General features: G+C 38.9%; 1 protein-coding gene across 1 annotated transcript in view; it reads right to left on the bottom strand.

Annotated features, from left to right (window-relative positions):
• HCN1 (hyperpolarization activated cyclic nucleotide gated potassium channel 1) overlaps window positions 1-18,226 on the bottom strand; it is a 197,515-nt gene that overhangs the window by 49,026 nt on the left and 130,263 nt on the right. The window contains exon 4 of the mRNA XM_059833840.1: window positions 15,712-15,930. Coding sequence (XP_059689823.1) covers window positions 15,712-15,930 — 219 coding nt within the window. The remainder of the gene's footprint in view (window positions 1-15,711; window positions 15,931-18,226) is intronic.

Consider the following 18,226-nt stretch of genomic DNA (forward strand, 5'->3'; position numbering starts at 1 on the left):
GGGATGTCTGTCCCTAGGCACTGAACGCACGCTGCAGCCATGTGCCACCTTCGATGCTGACTCTGAACACAGGGTGACAAGTGTCTATCGCCTATTTTCATTTGAATGAAATGTTTTTAGAGATGCATGTTGGGTCTGCCTATAAGAAGCAGTGGTTTCCTGTGGTATGGGCTTCACCTTACCCCATTGATACTGCAATACAGAAACATAATGCTAAATTTGGCACATCCTACAATGCCTTTAGCTAAATGGGCATGTTAAATTGTTAGCATCTCGCCCACAGGAAATCCATGTATTTCAAGAAGCAATCTGAAGTATTAATTTAGAAAAGTAATAGAGAAAAAGGTGTATCTTTATAAACTTTATATCTATTGTTTAATAGTTGTAATGAAAAGAAGCAGTAACAATTAGCACCGTAATTGTTACATCTGCTTGGTATTGAGCCAACACAAGCAAGACAGAAACACTGGCATGATATAGCTGCTGATCCTGGAAATTCTGGCTCTGATAAGATGTAATTATGGCTTACCAGTTCTTTTTGTATTAATTAGTGGAAAATGCCAATTCATCAAAAAGAACTTGCTTTTTAAATGGATCCATTTCAAAGACACTTGCATGGCAATAAGTTTATCATGCATGGGAAGGTCTGTCCAAAGCTAAGGGAGAGACAAGGAGATTCTTCAGTAAACAAAGATGGTCCAATTGCTCAGTTACAGCGTGTATTGCTTTTCTTGACTTCTGATCAGAGACCTGAAATTGGCCTTCCCTCATTCCACATGAGTGTCCTAATGATGAGGAAATGGTTCTTCTAGGCTGGGCATCTCTCAGTGTCTTTTCTGCTTTACCTAACAAGTATGTATCAAGGTAGAGAGAGACAGAAAGTTCTCTTGTTCATCACAGGGATAGAAATAGTGATGTAGATGATCACATTTCACCTTGCTTTTCCAATAAAGTATAATCACTTACACAGAATCAAGGTGGTGGGAAACACTGACAAAGACTCATCCCATGCAGATGCTACTCATGGGAAAGAAGAGTCTGCACAGGGCTATTAGCTGCAATTAATCCACCTCCTTGCAGGCATTTCACATGTAAATACCTGAGTCAGTGTCACACAGCTGCAGTATTAAGATTTTTTTAAGATCCACAGGAGCTTAGAGGAGACCAGAAAAGCTCTGCTCTGAGAAGGTAACCTCATTAATACTATTATTACTTTATGATCTATTGTTTAACATATACAGTTTGAAACCTTCTTGCGTACTTTATTTGAGCATACAGCTTGTTACTGCATGTGCAAAGAGCCCTTCCATTTATAAAGGACACTTTGAGATTATAATTTTTTTTTATATAATCTAAAATTGTTTGTCAGCCTGTTCAAGTCTCCAGCTTCACGTGAATCACTGAGGTTAACACACAATATCACACAATATTCACGATTCTGAGCCTTCTGCACCAGCAACTGCAACAGTCTGACAAACTGCTCCTCTTCACATTCCCAGCTGTTATGTTTCATTCATTCTTAAAAAATACCTGTAATCTTCTCACCTTCTTTTTCTCCTCACCTTGCCTTTATCTAGCCTTGAAGTATAAACACTTCTGAGACATCCTTAGGGAAATGAATTTATGGCACCTGGAGGCTTCTCTGATAAATGACAGCCATGGCAGTAAAGTAATACTCCAAGCAACCTTTTGTACTCCCTTGAAAAGCATCATTATAGACCTGATGGTTCCAGAGGAACGCCTGTGAGCGACAGGATATATCCTCTTGTATTCCAGCATTATGGAACTTATTCACTAGGTACAGAAGAAACTTACTAAGTTTTAATAAGACTTAAAGGTAATACTTTAATTAGAGTAAAAATGAGAAATAAGTGAGCTAGAGATCCTATCAGCGATAGAAAAGCCAATGAAACACATTCTGCAAAGAACATATTTTAAGGCAATTTATAGCTTTCTTCAAACAAATAGACCAACAATCCTTTTGATATTTCTGGTTGTGAAGAAACAGTTCATTGCACCAACCATTCAATCATCCAAATGCATCAAATCTTACATAAAGAGTAAGTCTTATTTTTTATTCTCGAAAAAGACAGACAAAAAGTTCTTAGTAATAGTAGATTACTTCCCACATCTCTATGGAGATTTAACTCTCAAACAAATGATGATACTGTATTTCTGTGCTGCTAATTTCTGCAGAAACACTCAGGGAAAGTGTTTTATTTAATACAACTGGGTTCACCCAAAGGTAAAGTCACTGCTAAAGAGAAATAATGGAACTTCTGTCAAATAATACCTTTATTTTCTTTTTTTCCTTCTTCCATAACAAGAAGGAGAAATATAGAGAGCTTCAGAGAAGTGTGGAAAACATCTATAAGAGGCTATGAAAAAAAATGTGAAAGTAGTGAAAGGCTAGCAAAGAGTTGTTAAAAAATTCTACAAACAATTCTAAATTAAAAAGACCTAAGGATTACTTACATTTTCTTTGAATTAACAGAAATCAGATTTATAAAATACCTATCTAGTTCTTCTCCTTTTAAATATTTTTAGGAGTATTCTGCTCAGCACCTGAAATTTTAGCAAAATTTACCTTAGCTTTAGAGTAGAATAAAGGAGCCTTTGTTTCCATGGCAAGAGAAGCAATTTGCACTATAGTACCACTGGCTGTGAGTATGATAGCCTCCAATGGCTATTGTTTCACATGTGCAATTGAAAATCTAAGTCCACTTTTATTCTGAACTAGTGCTCTAAACACCATTACGAGCACTGACAACGGCAGCCCATTGAAAGGCTGCAGTGCAGGACGCCTGGTGAAGCTGACCTGGCACCTGCACAGCCCTGCTGAGGAGGGTCCTTCCAGGTGGGCAACGCAAAGTGTTTTGGTTTGGTTTGGTTTGTTTGTTTTGTTCTGTTTTGAGAGGGGCTTGTTTTTTAAGCATGCAATAGATAAATAAAAGATCACCAGGTCCCTTTTCAGTCTTCAAGGGACCTGTTGTCTAGACCACAACATTTTATGCGACGGCCATGAAATTGTAGGGAAACCTTCCCAAGAGAATGGTCGTGCATCCCCTACAGAGAAAGCAACAGCCAGGCTATGTGAAAAACACATGTAACAAGCTGCTAAGGCAAGGAAAGGCTTTTCATTTATATTTTGTTTCTTAACGGAATGTGAAAACAGAGACTGAAGAATTTTGAATGCATTGACAACAAATCAATATGTTCTAAAGCTGCATTGACAGTAAAATAACATTCTGAGTAGTCATAATCAAATATAGAATATGGGCTCTACGACACTAATTCCTGAGAACTACAGAAACAGAATGTTCGTTCAGCTAAAACTTCAGTGTTATGTAAGAACCTCACTATAAATAATCACTACCTGTGGTAACCTAATGATTTTAAGGGCTAAAGCAGCAGCCACATCAAGTATAAGCTGGCATTTCCTTCTGTTTTTCACGTCTGATACTGACATTTTCTCAAATTGGTGGCCGGCACAAGAGTCCTCTCTGCCACCCAGGGAAAGTATGTTAGAAGTTGCATATAATGTAAATTATAAATTAAACTCTGTTTTGAGCAATTTTGTGCCTTTAGCCCTGGTGTGACATAGAAACCCAGGCCACCCCACTGAGGAATCACCTTCAGCTGCTGCAGATAGAGACAGCTCATTTTCTCAGCCTGCCGCAGGATTGTTCCGTATTCTGTTCATAACTGTACTGCAAATTTAAATGTCACATGCAATGGGGCATACACCTAATATTAATGGATATGCCACAGTACAATGCTTTCATTATTCACTTTTTTCTCCTTTTTCCTGCTTTGTCACATTATTCTGTGTAATTACACTGCTGCACCCTCCCTCGGGAAGCTCTCACTTTGTTGGCATAAGCGGCACGGCATCCTTCAGAAAGTGAAAGCTTTCTTTTCCTGCTATGGCAAGACTGGTGGAAGGTTTAGATGAGGGCCCTATCTTCTCTAAGCCCCACAAAACAGACAGTTTCTATGGACAGTTTTGAGGAAAGAGGACAAATGTTCTCTACCAGATGCAGAGACTGCCTTGGACGCAGGCATAGGGATTATGGGGAAGATTGGTAGACTGAGAAACTATGAAAGAAAATAAAGATGAGGTAAAAACAAGGAAGAGTTAAGGTTTATGTCTGTCCCAAATAATTTCTGGGTTTGGCACTGTTTGGCAAGGTTACACTGTTCTTTGCTGTCTTCCCTGAATCATGAACTCTTACAGAGCACCAGTTCCATAAATATTTTGGAAAAAGAAATTTAAAACACAATCTTTCAGCAATAAAGAATTATATTTTCATTTACTGAGTTATATATACTAATGGTTTTATTGTGCCATTGCTTTTCAGTCAGAGTTACTCACTGGTTTTTATAGTTTTGCTCGAATGGCCCAATATAGTCCATTAGAGTTTTTAATCTCTTTTTCCCTTTTTAGAGTAGTTCATTTACCTCCCTTCAGGACTTTTTTCTAGCAAAACTGCCCGAACAGTAAATGCTGTTGTATGCTTTACAGGTGCACCTGAGGGAGCAGGGACTATTAACTGCTATCCTGTTCATACAACCCAAAACCTCGCAGCCAGCTGACCAGGTGATGGGAGCTGGTGTCCAGGTAATTATTACCATCGATCGTTCTCATTTTGAGTCTCTTCTGTTTTTATTTGCACAGTCCACCTACAGAAGCTGCTGATGCTCAAAGTAAGTGGGGGAGACACAGGCGGAAATAAAAGGCTCTTCTCTATCCCTTTGCCCAAAAATCAGAGGGCACCCCAGATATTTCCAAATTTCTTCCACATAAGGTCATGTATTGCCCAATGGGAGGCTCTGCTCAGCAGACGAATTCAAGGGCCACCAACAAATCCCCCATTATAAGCTCCTATATCTATCACAGTTCCCTAAAACAAGCCGACAGCCTCACCCCCTGGTGCAGTCCTGGTTCTTTCCCCTCTTCATTCCTCCTTGCCTCCCACTTCACATACCCTTTGGCTCTTGCTGCTTTCAGCTGCTTTTTTCCTCACAGACATACCATAGGAAAAAGTCACGGATGCCTTACCACTACCTCTGTTACACTGATCAGTCATCTTTTTGGGGATCTCTGCCTTAGTTTCCCTGTGCATTAGCCTTTTGGGATGCCTCTTGTCTCAGTGATACTCCTGGCTGAGGTGAGGCCATGTCCATCTTCTGATGCTGCCTGATGCTGCCCAAATGCGGGCTGAAAATCTCCTGATGCTGTTCTGGAGTGAAGCAGCAATACAGAGAGCTAGACTCTTCTGCCAGGTAATCACCTGCTCCTCTCACTTGCTTACTTTGTCTACAAAGCCAGAGGAAAAGAATGGCCTGTGCCAAAAAAATATTGTTGAAAAAGGAAAAAGGATAGGGAGGTATCTTCATTAACTCCATTAAACTCTGGTTACCATCTCCTATCAAATGTCTAATAAGAAACACACAAAAACTTGCCTTAACTTTTCATTTAAAGTTGCTCAGTGTTTCCTTCAAAACCTTATAAAATTATTTTTACATTTACATCAAATTCTGCAGTGAAGAAGTATGTTCGGCCAGGTCTGCCTGAATAAATACAAGCGTCCAGCACTGCCCATAGTAAAAGGCCACTGATGAACAACAATTTTGTCTAGAAGGAGATTGTATAGATGCTTATGTGAAAATGACATTTTCCTAACCCCAAACTGTATAATGCAAATTATAGCATTGTGCCTGTTTATGAAAAGATCTGTTTTCATTATGCTTTTAGTACATATTTAGTGTTTAGAACAGTGTGTTCTAAAGGTTTTGTTGAATTTTTTTTTTGGTGGAAAAGTTAAGTCTAGTGCATTTTCTGAAAACACATGGAGATAACAAGGCAAAGGAAACAAACGAATCTGCACAGCAAAGATGATTTTCTTACTCATAATATTATATTAGATAATATTGAGTGCTATTTCCTTCTACACATACAGGACACAAGCACAATCATTCTAGTGTAATGGGGATAATTGCTACCAGTTAAATCTATCTGGTGTGAATCACAGAGTTTTCTCTTGTTAAAAGGTAATTTGTGCTATACGTGAACAGAGACATTGAAAAACAAAAGTTACTTTCTTGTGGTTTGTTTCCTTTTCTCTTTTCATTATTTTTAATGTAATGTGTAACCTACCCTATGATAATTACTGTGAAAATAAAGTAGGTTGTTTGTAAAATCTGGCTCTGGTATAACTTCATGTCTCCACAGCTAATTTTACATGGTCATCATGAACATGGCTGAAATTGTAATGAGCTTGCTCTGCAATTTCGTATGGAAAACTGTTAGAAACCTAATCCATAATGCAAGACAGCAGAACACTTTATAGGTAAATTACCCACAACACAGCAATAAATCAAAGTAAGTCCCATCTGTCATTTTAGAAGCGGTGGGAGTCTATTACAGTTTGGCACAGGTATGATGCAGTGGGTGGATAGCACTTGGCTTGCCCAGTACCTGCTACTGGGAGGAACCAATTGCCTTTTTAGAGATACAAGGCAAAAATAACCAACACGATTACTTCAAGATTGACCGTAACGAGAAGCTGAAACACAATAATGAAGTAGCATGACAAAAGAGGAGAGCAGCCTTATGAGATCGTTCTGACTGATTTATATTTCCCTCCTGAAGTCACCCTCAAACTGAGCATACTATTCAGTTCCACTTGAAAAGAAACAAACACATTTATTTTGTTATTGCTGTATTGTTAAAGGTGAGTAACTTCTGATCTTTGATTAGCAGGAGAGGGGAAATAGTTTCTGTCCATGTGTTGCAACAGTATCTCTTGTTCTTTCCCATTTCAAAACTTGAGAAGATCAAGGTCAAATGAAATATCACAACTACATGCAGCAAAAATGCAGGTAATTATAATAAATGCAAGTTGATAAAGATGAGCTTTCAGAAAGAGAAAGCAAGTGATGCCAGTAGAGGCCCTATCCTGACAGAACAAATATTTTCATATTCAGTGAATAAATCTCTGTCTGTGCAACCCACACTGGCTCTCATGGCTGTATTTACATATTCATTTATATGTCACAGGGTTGAGCTCACAATGGTCTTAATTATGCATCAAAATATTGAAAAGAATGCACACAAATAAAAGAAACTTATCTACAAGTTCTTTTATGTGCATGTTCTTTTAAATAACAGTATGCACCCTGTGAAACAGAGTATCTGAAAAGTTTTTTCTGAGCTGCAGCCACATATTTTTTCCCTTTCAGAATGTTTTGTAATTCAGTTATACCAAATATCTTTCAATAACTTGCTTTATTCTAAGACATCTCAGCACATTCTACAAGGATTAATAAGGCTCACAGAAGACAGGAATACAATGTCTATCCATTTAGCAGCCTGTCACCTGATGTTTGCCAAAACAGCATAAGATGATAAGATGATTCAGAAATAATCCAAAAGTCAAGACTTACAGACCCTTTTCTAACCATAAGACATCCTGGACTTCCAAATAAAATAACAAAACCAAGATTTATAACTACCAGAAACAATCCACAGATACCATCTCAGGCAATGACTCTCAGTTATGCCTAAATATTTCGGGAATAATGAGTTTTCTACTTCGTAATGCTATGATGACTATAATGCTTTTGGCAGTCAATAGGTCCCGAACGTCTGAGACTGTACAAAACTTTTAGCAACTCTTGCACCTGATCATTCATAACACACTTAAAATTATTTACTATTTAAAATACTGTGCTGCGGCAAAGCTAAATAAGATATATCTGTGTAAGCTGGTGAGATTTTTATAAAAACTTGCAAAACTACAGGCTCATAGTCAGTGACAAGATTTTGCTTTAATTTCCTTTTTTTTTTTCCTTGCTAGTAGATGTAACTACAGGATAAGGTAAACCAACCTTCATTCTCCAAAATAAGTAATTCCTTTGGGGTGGCATGTATACTGTAACATATCTTGCACAAAAAAGAGAAGATTTATCTGCCAAGTGGCTCACCTTCTCCAGCAATCTGAACATGACAAGACCTACTGCTAAAATTATGCTGTATAAGTGAAAATGGACTATTGTTAAGTAAGGAGAAGGAGTCGCGACCAGTCACGCAACATTTTTCTGTTACACTATTTTCAGGCTTTCTAAAAACCATTAGCAGCGTCAGAAAAGCAAGAGGTCCATTTTAAAAAAAAAAGTGAACACCATGAAAAGCTATTGAACTTAGAAATCAGTATTTCATGAGAAACTTCGCTGCTCAGATCAGATCAGATCCACGAATTACATGTTAAAACTCCAGTATTGCAAGTTCAGCTGGGTGTCTAAAATTCAACTTCTTCAATTTGTATTTTGAACATCTGTCTAGTTTAAGCAAAAAAAGCCAGAACAAGTAGATTTTAAAATATTTTTATGAATAGTATATATAATATGTAGGCAGTGGAAACTCTTCTTTATTTGTTTCAATCTATCTCATCTGCCTCTGGACTTCAGCAAGGGCAAACTGACAAATATATAAAAAATATACAAAAAAGCTGGCAGAAGCCTAGTTAAACAGTGATGTTGTCCTGAGTTTGCCATAGCTCTTCCTTTCCTATGCATTTGCATCATGACCGGAATTGTCATTTCGTAGACTCCTGTGGAAATACGCAAGCCCCTGATACTTACAGATGAGATACTTAACAGATATCTAAGATTTTCCGAAAAGTCTCCTAGGCACAAAGCCTGTACTAATGAGCATGCCAAGAAATTGGTATCTGCCTTGTTCAACCTTCAGTTTAACCATGAAGTGTTTGAAATTTAGGAAAACATGGAAGAGCTGCCTCCTATTCCTCTTAAGAAAATGCAGAGGCATCACTGGCTGAACGAGTGGCTACCAAGTCTTGATTTACACTATGGCAGACCCCATCCACCACACCCTGAAATAATGGCTCAGAGAAAGAAGCACAAAGAGGTGGTCCCCATCCCCAGTTTTTGAAGGGAGGACCTCAGATGTCTCACTGCACAAGGTGCTCGAGTACGCGCTGCAGCCTCGTGGAGGGGAAGGCAAATGGAAACACGCTTTGGCCACTGCTGCCCCAAAGCTGCCCCTGAGACCTTTCTGCCTCTTGCAAGTGCATGTCGAGTGTCTCCCCATGGACTACATGGACAATTCAGATATCCAAACTATAGCTGTGAGGGGCAGACTTGAAAAGCTGGTGCAAGGCCTTGTGCTGCAAAATCTAAAGCCGCCCTCCTGCTCTAACTCTGTTATTCATTTGTAAACATATATTTGGATGCTTAAGAAATGAAAAATGAGCAATCTGTGCTTCAAATCCTGACACTTCCTATGTAAAACTACACAATGTTAATTAGTAAGTTGCTTTTAAATTACCTTTATATGCAATTATTGCTTTTTCTCTGTAGAAATCATGTTTAGGTCCTTTTCTGCCTTTGAACTAGACTGATTTAACTGAAGATGTGCTAAAAGACCATAAATTAAGAGATAAGATAAAAGTAGAGTATAGGGTTAGAAGGAGATGCCCTTTGGCACATTTGAAGTTGATGTCAAGCCCAGAATTCTTTCACAACTTTAATAATGACTTAACTATCTTCCCATGACTGGGACAGCATCCACTATATGGAGATAGTTGCCATTTTTTTCCATTTCCTGTGATATGTATATGGTTGAATTAAATATCTTTTATGCCTCTTTATTACTTGCAATTGGTAAAATAAATTTGATTGTTTTTTCTATTTTTGAAACCTTGTGTCATTGTTTGAGTCGCTTACCAATAGAGAAAAACCAAAATATACAAAATGATAGCATAATGAAAATGGATCTAATAGCTGCCGTTTTTATCACACCAATTTAAAAATCTTTATGCTGTGAGACAATCTGTATGCTACTACAAAGCTTGCCTCTATTAGCTTGTTGTGACATTGTTCCTGGATATTTTATGCCCACGACAGACTGAAACAGAGGAAATATTAACCTGTCTTCAATCAAGATTATTCAACAACACCCACAGCATTAGGTGAACATCTTCCTATTAAAAACTGCCAACATCTAAAGGAAGAAATATTTAACTAATGATCTTCATCTCCTTGTCAAGTGACTGTTCATTTGGCTGCTTTGTTTCACACCAGTTTGTTAACAAGTTCTGCATATGCACTTCTGGTTGTTTCAAATAAATGTTGCCTTTGCAAAGGCAAACAAACGTCTTTGAGATGTGGTGAGATCCTAGATATTAGAAAATGTCAAAGGTGTTATCCCTTAAAATACTAGTTTTATTTACCACTGCATTAATCTTTGACTTATACCAAAGACAGGAAGGAGACTGCTAAGATGTCATTGATTAATTGATTTATTCAGTCCTTTTATAAGGTAGAATGGTCTGCCAGACTTTCTTACTGAAAAGGGAATATGGATTGAGTATACCTGGCTTGGACATGTCTTTCTCCTTTGTCAGGCATTGGCCCTTCACTCATTGATACCAAGATCTGACCTATGTATTCAATTTGAGAGGTATTTTTTGTTTGAGAACAGTTCCACTCACTTGAGCAGAAAAACATCTAAATTTCCTCAAAGTGACCAGAATGTATGAATGCGTCCTTTTTTGTAGCATTTCTTGGTATGTGATTTTATTGTCCACCTTCTACATTGGACAGTTTACAATCACTGTTAATTTCCTCTGATAAATGATGTCTTTGGCCCATAACAGTGAACACATGGAGCAATATTTGCTTTCTTACCATACTTTGATTTCTCTCAGCATGCAATGCTTGGTACATGTCAGATACTTAGCTGGTGCTCTTAGATGGTGTTTGACGTATTTGGCTTAATGAAAGCTCTCTTTTGTCTTCCTGTGTTTATTTCTTCCATTTTGAATTATGCCTGTTCTAGTTTTGCATACCCTGAGCTTTCGGAGGATCTGAATGAGGAAGATACGGTGATTTCAGCAAATATGTCACTTCTGGCTGCTTTCAGTGTGAGAAGGACCAGAACTCTCCTTCCATTAGCTGCATTCTACAGATACATTTATGAAATATTATTTTAGCTACAGGAGAAAAAACAGTCGGAAAAAAAAGGAGGATAAGATTTTAGCATGATGCTACTCAGAGAAGAACCAAAGAACAACCTCTTTCTTCACCTCTGCTATCATTCTATGTTGCTTAGCAATTCATGTTAATTACATTATTTTCTGTAACTCTCATAAAGAAAACAATGGAGACAAGAAATACACAATCCTATATATGTAAGACTAAAAAAAGAAGTTGATCCTAGTATTTAAGCCCAAAAAATCAAAACAAGTCACAGTCTTCTGATTTTTCCAATTTCTTAATTCCAGGAGAAAAAAAAGAAATACACTAGGCAAAAATAGATATTGCAGTATATATATTAAAACTCTGAGACCTGTGGCTAGAAATTTGATTTATCTTTTTCTCAAGTCTCAGGTAAGTGAAATATAAGCTATTTTTATCTGCCAATAATTTAGAAAATATGCTGACTAAATGGGTAGCACAAACTGGTCTTTGAAATACCCATTTACCTAGTTTGCAGAGTAAAGAAAAATACACAAAATATTACATTAGCAGTATATAGCAATGGCTTGTAATTCTTAGGGTATAATCAAAGATTTATGTCAATATATATGATTAAACTATGATAAAGCAATGGGCAACAATATACAAATGTGTCAGTATAGTTATAGCTGATCTTGTTATAGCTGATAACATACGTATGATTTCAGGGTCTCAGAAATCAGTTGGAAAAACTCTTTAATGAAGACGTCCTTAGCTCTAGCCCACAATAACTGGCATACAAATGGCTGCCAGAAAAAAAGAAACATTTTTCTCAAGCATAGAAATATGCCATTTCTGGCTCATTTCTTTCATTCCTGATTGTCAATGCCATGCTATGCTTTTGCCTCTGATGTCAGGAAACAAATAAGAAGTAAAAACAAAAAGAAGAATGAAAATATTGAGAACTGCAGGAACTGAAAAATGCCAGACATTTCTATGCTAATGTTTAATAAAGTGTGTGCATAAAAAACAGAGGGGGAAAAAAAAAGCTTTGTTTGCAGTTATGTGAAAACATGAGAAATGCAATACCACTTGACTGCTGCTGTGTTTTAATTTACAACAAAAACACAAATGAAACTGGCTTTACTCAACACAGTTTAAAATATGTAATATCTTCACACATGCACTGTATTTTTTATTCTCAAAATATTGTAATATCATGCTGCAGCCAGCAAGGTCTGTGGATAATGATTAAGATGAGGTTTCTGGTGGATGGTGACATTTCTGCTGATTTCATACATCTGTGTATGTATATGGGTATATATGTTGACCCTAACCTCTAATGAAACTGCATTTATACTAGGTTTAGAATTTCCTTCTGTATGTCTTCCTTCATGTCCATGGTTAAGATGTTTCTGCCCCACAGCTCCCTACAAGTGTCCCATTTCAATAAAATTACTTCCTTTTCAGCTGGCAGAACAGACCCAACAAGCCAGTTAGTTTGGGTTACATGACCTGCCAGGATTAGCCCCGTGACTTTATACTGAGATGGATTAGGGGGTTTCACATGATCACTGACAGAGCTCAGATTTTGAGAGGTTTTAAGGCTCACTCATCCTCTCCTTCTAAACCTCTCATTCTCACTTATGTGCCAAGATAACACTTTGTGGGTTTTCTTGCTTGCAAACTTCTGTTTTAAACAGGTGTGAGATTAATGTGTCAGCCACTGGCTAATTTTTCTGTTACTGGACTTACAGCTCATCCCTTACCTCTCCCTGTCTCTGATGTATTGACGCCGCAGTCTTGTTGCAACTCGAGCTTAACAAAACTGAATGTAAACTCTTTTTCTCCCACACACTCTCGTTTCCTCCCTCTTTGCTTATTTGTAAAGAAAACACCCCAATCCTTCCCACTCAAATTTTTTTTTGACTTTTCCCTCTTTCTTACCCAGCAAACTCATGCCATTTCTCTTCATCTTCAGCAGATGCCAGGGTCACCCTCTCCTCTGCTTACTCTCTACCAGGTTTCTCCCCCAGGCTTCTGTTCCATCACACTGGGATTTCTGCCCAGTTTGCCTTTCTGGACTTTCTTATGGACATGTGCCAAATACTATTACTTAGGCTCTGTTTCTTACTTGCTGATGTGAACTCTCTGATTCCACTACTTTGCTCAGCTGACCTCTCTCCTGGCACAGCCTCTCCAGTTCCCCATTTACTGTAATAACCCATTTTGGCTTCTTTTAAGCACGTCAATAACTCTGCATATCCTTATTGTCCCTTGCTGAGGTTCATTCTGATCCCTTCTTCCTTATGCCACCATGCCGAGCCTCATCTCCTGGTTTCATAGCTTCACCCACACTTGCCTCTGCCTTTTATTACACAACTGACAGTGTTAATTAGTACTCATCCAGAAAGTTCCCACCCTGTACCCATACATGTCTTTTTAATTCCAATCATACCTACAAGGAATTAAACAACATTTTTCTTCCTGTTTCATGAAGAACTCTCTTTCTTCCACTAAACTCTCTCTACTTTTCTACCCTTTGGCCACCATTGCTTTTGTCCTTGGAGAAGACCTAACAGGTCATGGATTAGTGTGTAAACAATACCATTATAAAGCAAACTAAGACCTTTTCTGAGAACTTCCCTGAGGCAGTTCCAAACAAAACTAATTGATTTAGTCTAGTCCTCATTTAAAGGCGATTCTTTTGACATAATCAACTTATCCCTAAAACGCAATCCAAAGGAATGACAGGAAATTGTATAGACATGCCCAAGTTACTGAGCTCAAGGCCCTTGTTCAAGCTACCTAGTTCAAGTACCTAGAGGGTGTAGCACAGGGTACAAAGCACAGCTTGAACCAGGGGATAGAGTTTTCACAGAAGATTTTACAGAGTTTAAAGCAAGTTTCACATCCAAGATTTCATTCAATGCATGTGAAACGCAGAACGGTCTGCTCCCTAATGAAAGTGGGTTCATGCAGGATTATGTTGAGCCCATGGCTCATTCTGAATTCCTCTGTGTTCAATGAAATCTGCTGCAGGATTCAGATCTAGAAATCTAGTGGTAGATTATTCGAGACCATCTAAGGAATCTGAAGGTGCACAAGTCCATGGGACCTGAAGAGATGCATCTGAGGGTCCTGAGGGAACTGGCGGATGAAGTTGCTAAGCCACTATCCATCATATTCGAGAAGTCATGGCAGTCCGGTGAAGTTCCCACTGACTGGAAAAGGGAAACATAACCCCCATTTCTACAAAGGGAGAAAAGGAAGACCCAGGGAACTACAAGCCAGTCAGTCTCACCTCTGTGCCTGGCAGGATCATGGAGCAGATCCTCCTGGAAACTATGCTAAGGCACATGGAAAACAAGGAGGTGATTAGTGACAGCCAACATGGCTTCACTAAGGGCAAACTGCCTGACAAATTGGGTGGCCTTCTATGATGGGGTTACAAAGTTGGTGGATAAGGGAAGCACAACTGACATCACCTACCTGGACTTGTGCAAAGCATTTGACGCTGTCCCGCATGACATCGTGTCTCTAAATTGGAGAGACAGGGATTTGATGGCTGGACCACTCAGTGGATAAGGAATTGGCTGGATGGTCACAAAGTGTTGCGGTCAATGGCTCAATGTCCAAGTGGACACCAGTGATGAGTGGCGTTCCTCAGGTGTCAGTATCGAGTCTGGCGCTGTTTAACATCTTTGTCGGTGACATGGACAGTGGCATTGAGTGCACCCTCACCATGTTTGCCAACGACACCAAACTGTGTGGTGTGGTTGACACGCTGAAGAGAAGGGATGCCATGCGGAGGGACCTTGACAGGCTCGTGAGGTGGGCCCATATGAACCTTATGAACTTCAACAAGGCCAGGTGTAAGCTCCTGCACATGGGTCAGGGCAATCGCAAGCACAAATACAGGCTGGGGGGAGAATGGATTGAGAGCAGCCCTGAGGAGAAGGACTTGGGTGTGTTGGTTGCTGAGAAGCTCAACATGAGACAGCAGTGAGCGCTTGCAGCCCAGAATACCAACCGTATCCTGGGCTGCATTAAAAGACGCGTGACCAGCAGGTCGAGGGAGGTGATTCTCACCCTGTGCTCCACTCTTGTGGGACCCCACCCGGAGTACTGCATTCAGCTCTGGAGCCCCCAACATAAGGACAGGGACCTGTTGGAGCGAAGCTAGAGGAGGGCCATGAAAATGATCAGAGGGCTGGAGCACCTCTCCTCTGGAGACACGCTGAGAGAGTTGGGGTTGTTCAGGCTGGAGAAGTGAAGGCTCTGGGGAGACCTTCTAGCAGCCTTCCAGTACCTGAAGAGGGCCTACAAGAAAGCTGGAGAGGGACTTTTTTCACAAGGGCATGTAGTGATAGGACAAAGGATAATGGCTTTAAGCTGAAAGAGGTTAGATTTAGATTAGATGTTAGGAAGAAATTCTTCAGCATGAGGGTGGTGAGGCACTGCAACAGGTTGCCCAGAGAAGTTATGCATGCTGCAATGCTGGAAATGTTCAAGGCCAGGTTGGATGGGGCTTTGAGCAATTTCGTCTACTGGAAGGTGTTCCTGCCTGTGGCAGGGAAGCTGGCACTAGATGATCTTTAAGGTCCTTTCCAATCCAAACCATTCTATGATTCTATGATTTCATGTAAAATCATACAGCCTTTTCCACAGTTAAAACATCCCCTTAATCTATTTCAAAACTTAAGGAGTTATGTTACAATGAGTTACCTTTTCTTGATATTGTCGCCGTGAGGAATCCAGAGACTGAATGAGGGCAGTGGCATGACCGACAAACATGGCATAACAAGTAGCCCCCACGATCATACTCAACATGGTTATCCAGAGGTCGGACATGCTGACGGGGGCACGGGCTCCATAACCAATGCAGAGCATATGGCTCATGGCTTTGAAGAGTGCGTATGAATACTGCTTTCCCCAGGAATCATTCTGCAAGAAAAGAGACAAGTGACTGAGCCAGCAAGCAGCTGAAGGAAAAACCACATTTGTAGCTGTATATTGGGATCAGAGATTACTGACTCTGAAAGAGCAGTCTGGTAATGTATCTTCTGTGCATGAGAAGAGATATTCCTTCTAAATTAATTGTTAGATAAAGCATCAGAGATTCTGCCAGATAATACTTAGCACAGTGAGATAAAAGAAAATTGACTACTTTTTATACATGATTGTATTCTTAAACATGGGTGTTAACCTAATTACAAGGAGACTAAAGGTCAATTTTATTTTACAGTCCATGTCAGATAGATTTGAAAGAGCTGAGCATGCAGACTTATCAAGTGCAAGAAGGTAGTATTTTGTTTCAATATGCATGAACATACTCCCCATTTCTTTCTTTTCAGAGTTGTCCATTTTAACACACAACCACATTTCATCTTACCAGCTGTTTCACTTCCCAAGGACAGAAAAAAAAGTGTTATTTGTTGTAATGTCTGCTTATCCTATTTTTTCTTGTAATATTATGTTTTTACCAGAAGCATCTCAATTCAAAAGAAGTCTGTTTATTGTGCAATCATAGCAAAACCATGTTCATAGCCATGTTCTGTGAAACACAGCCCAAAATAAAAGGTGAGCAACTGGGTCCTGCATTTCTGATGTGTAGCTACCCCTTCCCATTCTCTCTGGGAGATTAGAAGGACCCGACAGCTCACTCACAAGCTTTTAAAATTGCAAAGGTGTTGTCAGCATCCTCCCTTTAGCTTTACATAGAGACAGTCAAAGGGGCTGTTCCCAGAGAAAAGCAGACGCTTAAACACATTCCAAAAAGCCCTAGGAGTCCTTGTCAGTTTTTTCTATTTTCCTTGCCAAAAGAATGAAATGAGAACAGTTTTATAGCTGTTGATCATTCAGTGCCCAGGAAAACAAATTGTGCTTGGAGGCACACAGTGTACATGAGAAAACACAGTATTTACCACAAAGAACTGAGAATAATTTCAGAAATGAAGAAGTGAAGAAGGAAGAACTGGGATGGCATTAGTAAGATTAAACAGTTACCCAGTACAGTGTCTAATATACAGGACCAAAAATAACAATTCTGTTAACATAAACAAATCTCTAAATCAGCAGTAGCATTTATATATAAAATTTACATATGCAATACCAATATTTGTGTCTCTCTTCCATCCATACAGCTTTGCCCAAATGCTGTTTCTCAAAAAGCTTCAGGCTTGCTCTCTTGCCATTTAAATGCCAAGGTTACTAACTACTCTTGTTCTTTTCATCTATTAAAATGCTTCTTGTAGATGCCCTATTAGCTAAAATAACTGGTAATAGGAAATAAGCTAACAACTCTTGGATTTGAGATGACGAAGTTACTATTTATTCACTAATAAAATAACTTACAAATTATTGGTTCCTCTGTATTTACATGTTTCACTTTCTAAGTTAGAGCTTTTCAGATTTGTGTGTGAGCTCCTTCTGTCTTCACAACTGAAAATTTTGTGTTGTAAATACTGCTAAGGAAAAGGTTTGCAATGTCCGCACTTAAAAAAAAAATGAAAAAATTGAACTATCTTAGACAGTTGGAAATCGGGGGGGGGGGGGGGCGGGGAGGGTAACTGAGTCATAAGGAAATAAGCTTCTTTTGTTTTGGGGCTTTAAAAAATACTCGAAAGAACTGAAGAAGCTTCCCTGAAAAATATGCAGTTCAAGATTCAAATACCCAGCTGGAGAGCACAGAAACTCCTTGTATCTGGGTCAGTGCAGGTATTTTAATGCAAGTTCCCTGTCTCTCAGGAAAGCAGCTTACAGCAATCAAGGCATGGTCCATTTTGAAGGACTTTCCTTCCACCTGGTATCAATCTTCTTTGGGTGGAAATAATTAATAAGGGAATTGTTAGAGGCCCATATCAAATTCTTTAGTAGTTGCAGCTTTATATAGACTACATTGGGGAAAACAATAAACTGCATGCTGGAAAAAAAAAATGTATCTGTTTTTTAAGGCTACAAGTAGCATTATTAAAGCCACAATTTGCAAGAGACTGTAAGATCAAAACCTCAGTTCTTGCAGGGCTCCATACAGTGGATCTTGCTCCTAAACTGGTTTTTTTTAGCATAACTACTACAAATATTAAATAAAAATAAAAGCTGATTTTGATCTTGTCTATGACTCTTTTCTATCATATCCTTGGTGTGATAAATCTCAATTAAAATTCTTTCAGTAAAATTATATTTTTACATCAGTCTTTGAGTTAATCCAAACACTGGTTGATTTTATTTCTTGACTGAT

The sequence above is a fragment of the Gavia stellata genome, chromosome Z (genome assembly GCF_030936135.1).
Source record: "Gavia stellata isolate bGavSte3 chromosome Z, bGavSte3.hap2, whole genome shotgun sequence".
Classification (NCBI taxonomy): domain Eukaryota; kingdom Metazoa; phylum Chordata; class Aves; order Gaviiformes; family Gaviidae; genus Gavia; species Gavia stellata.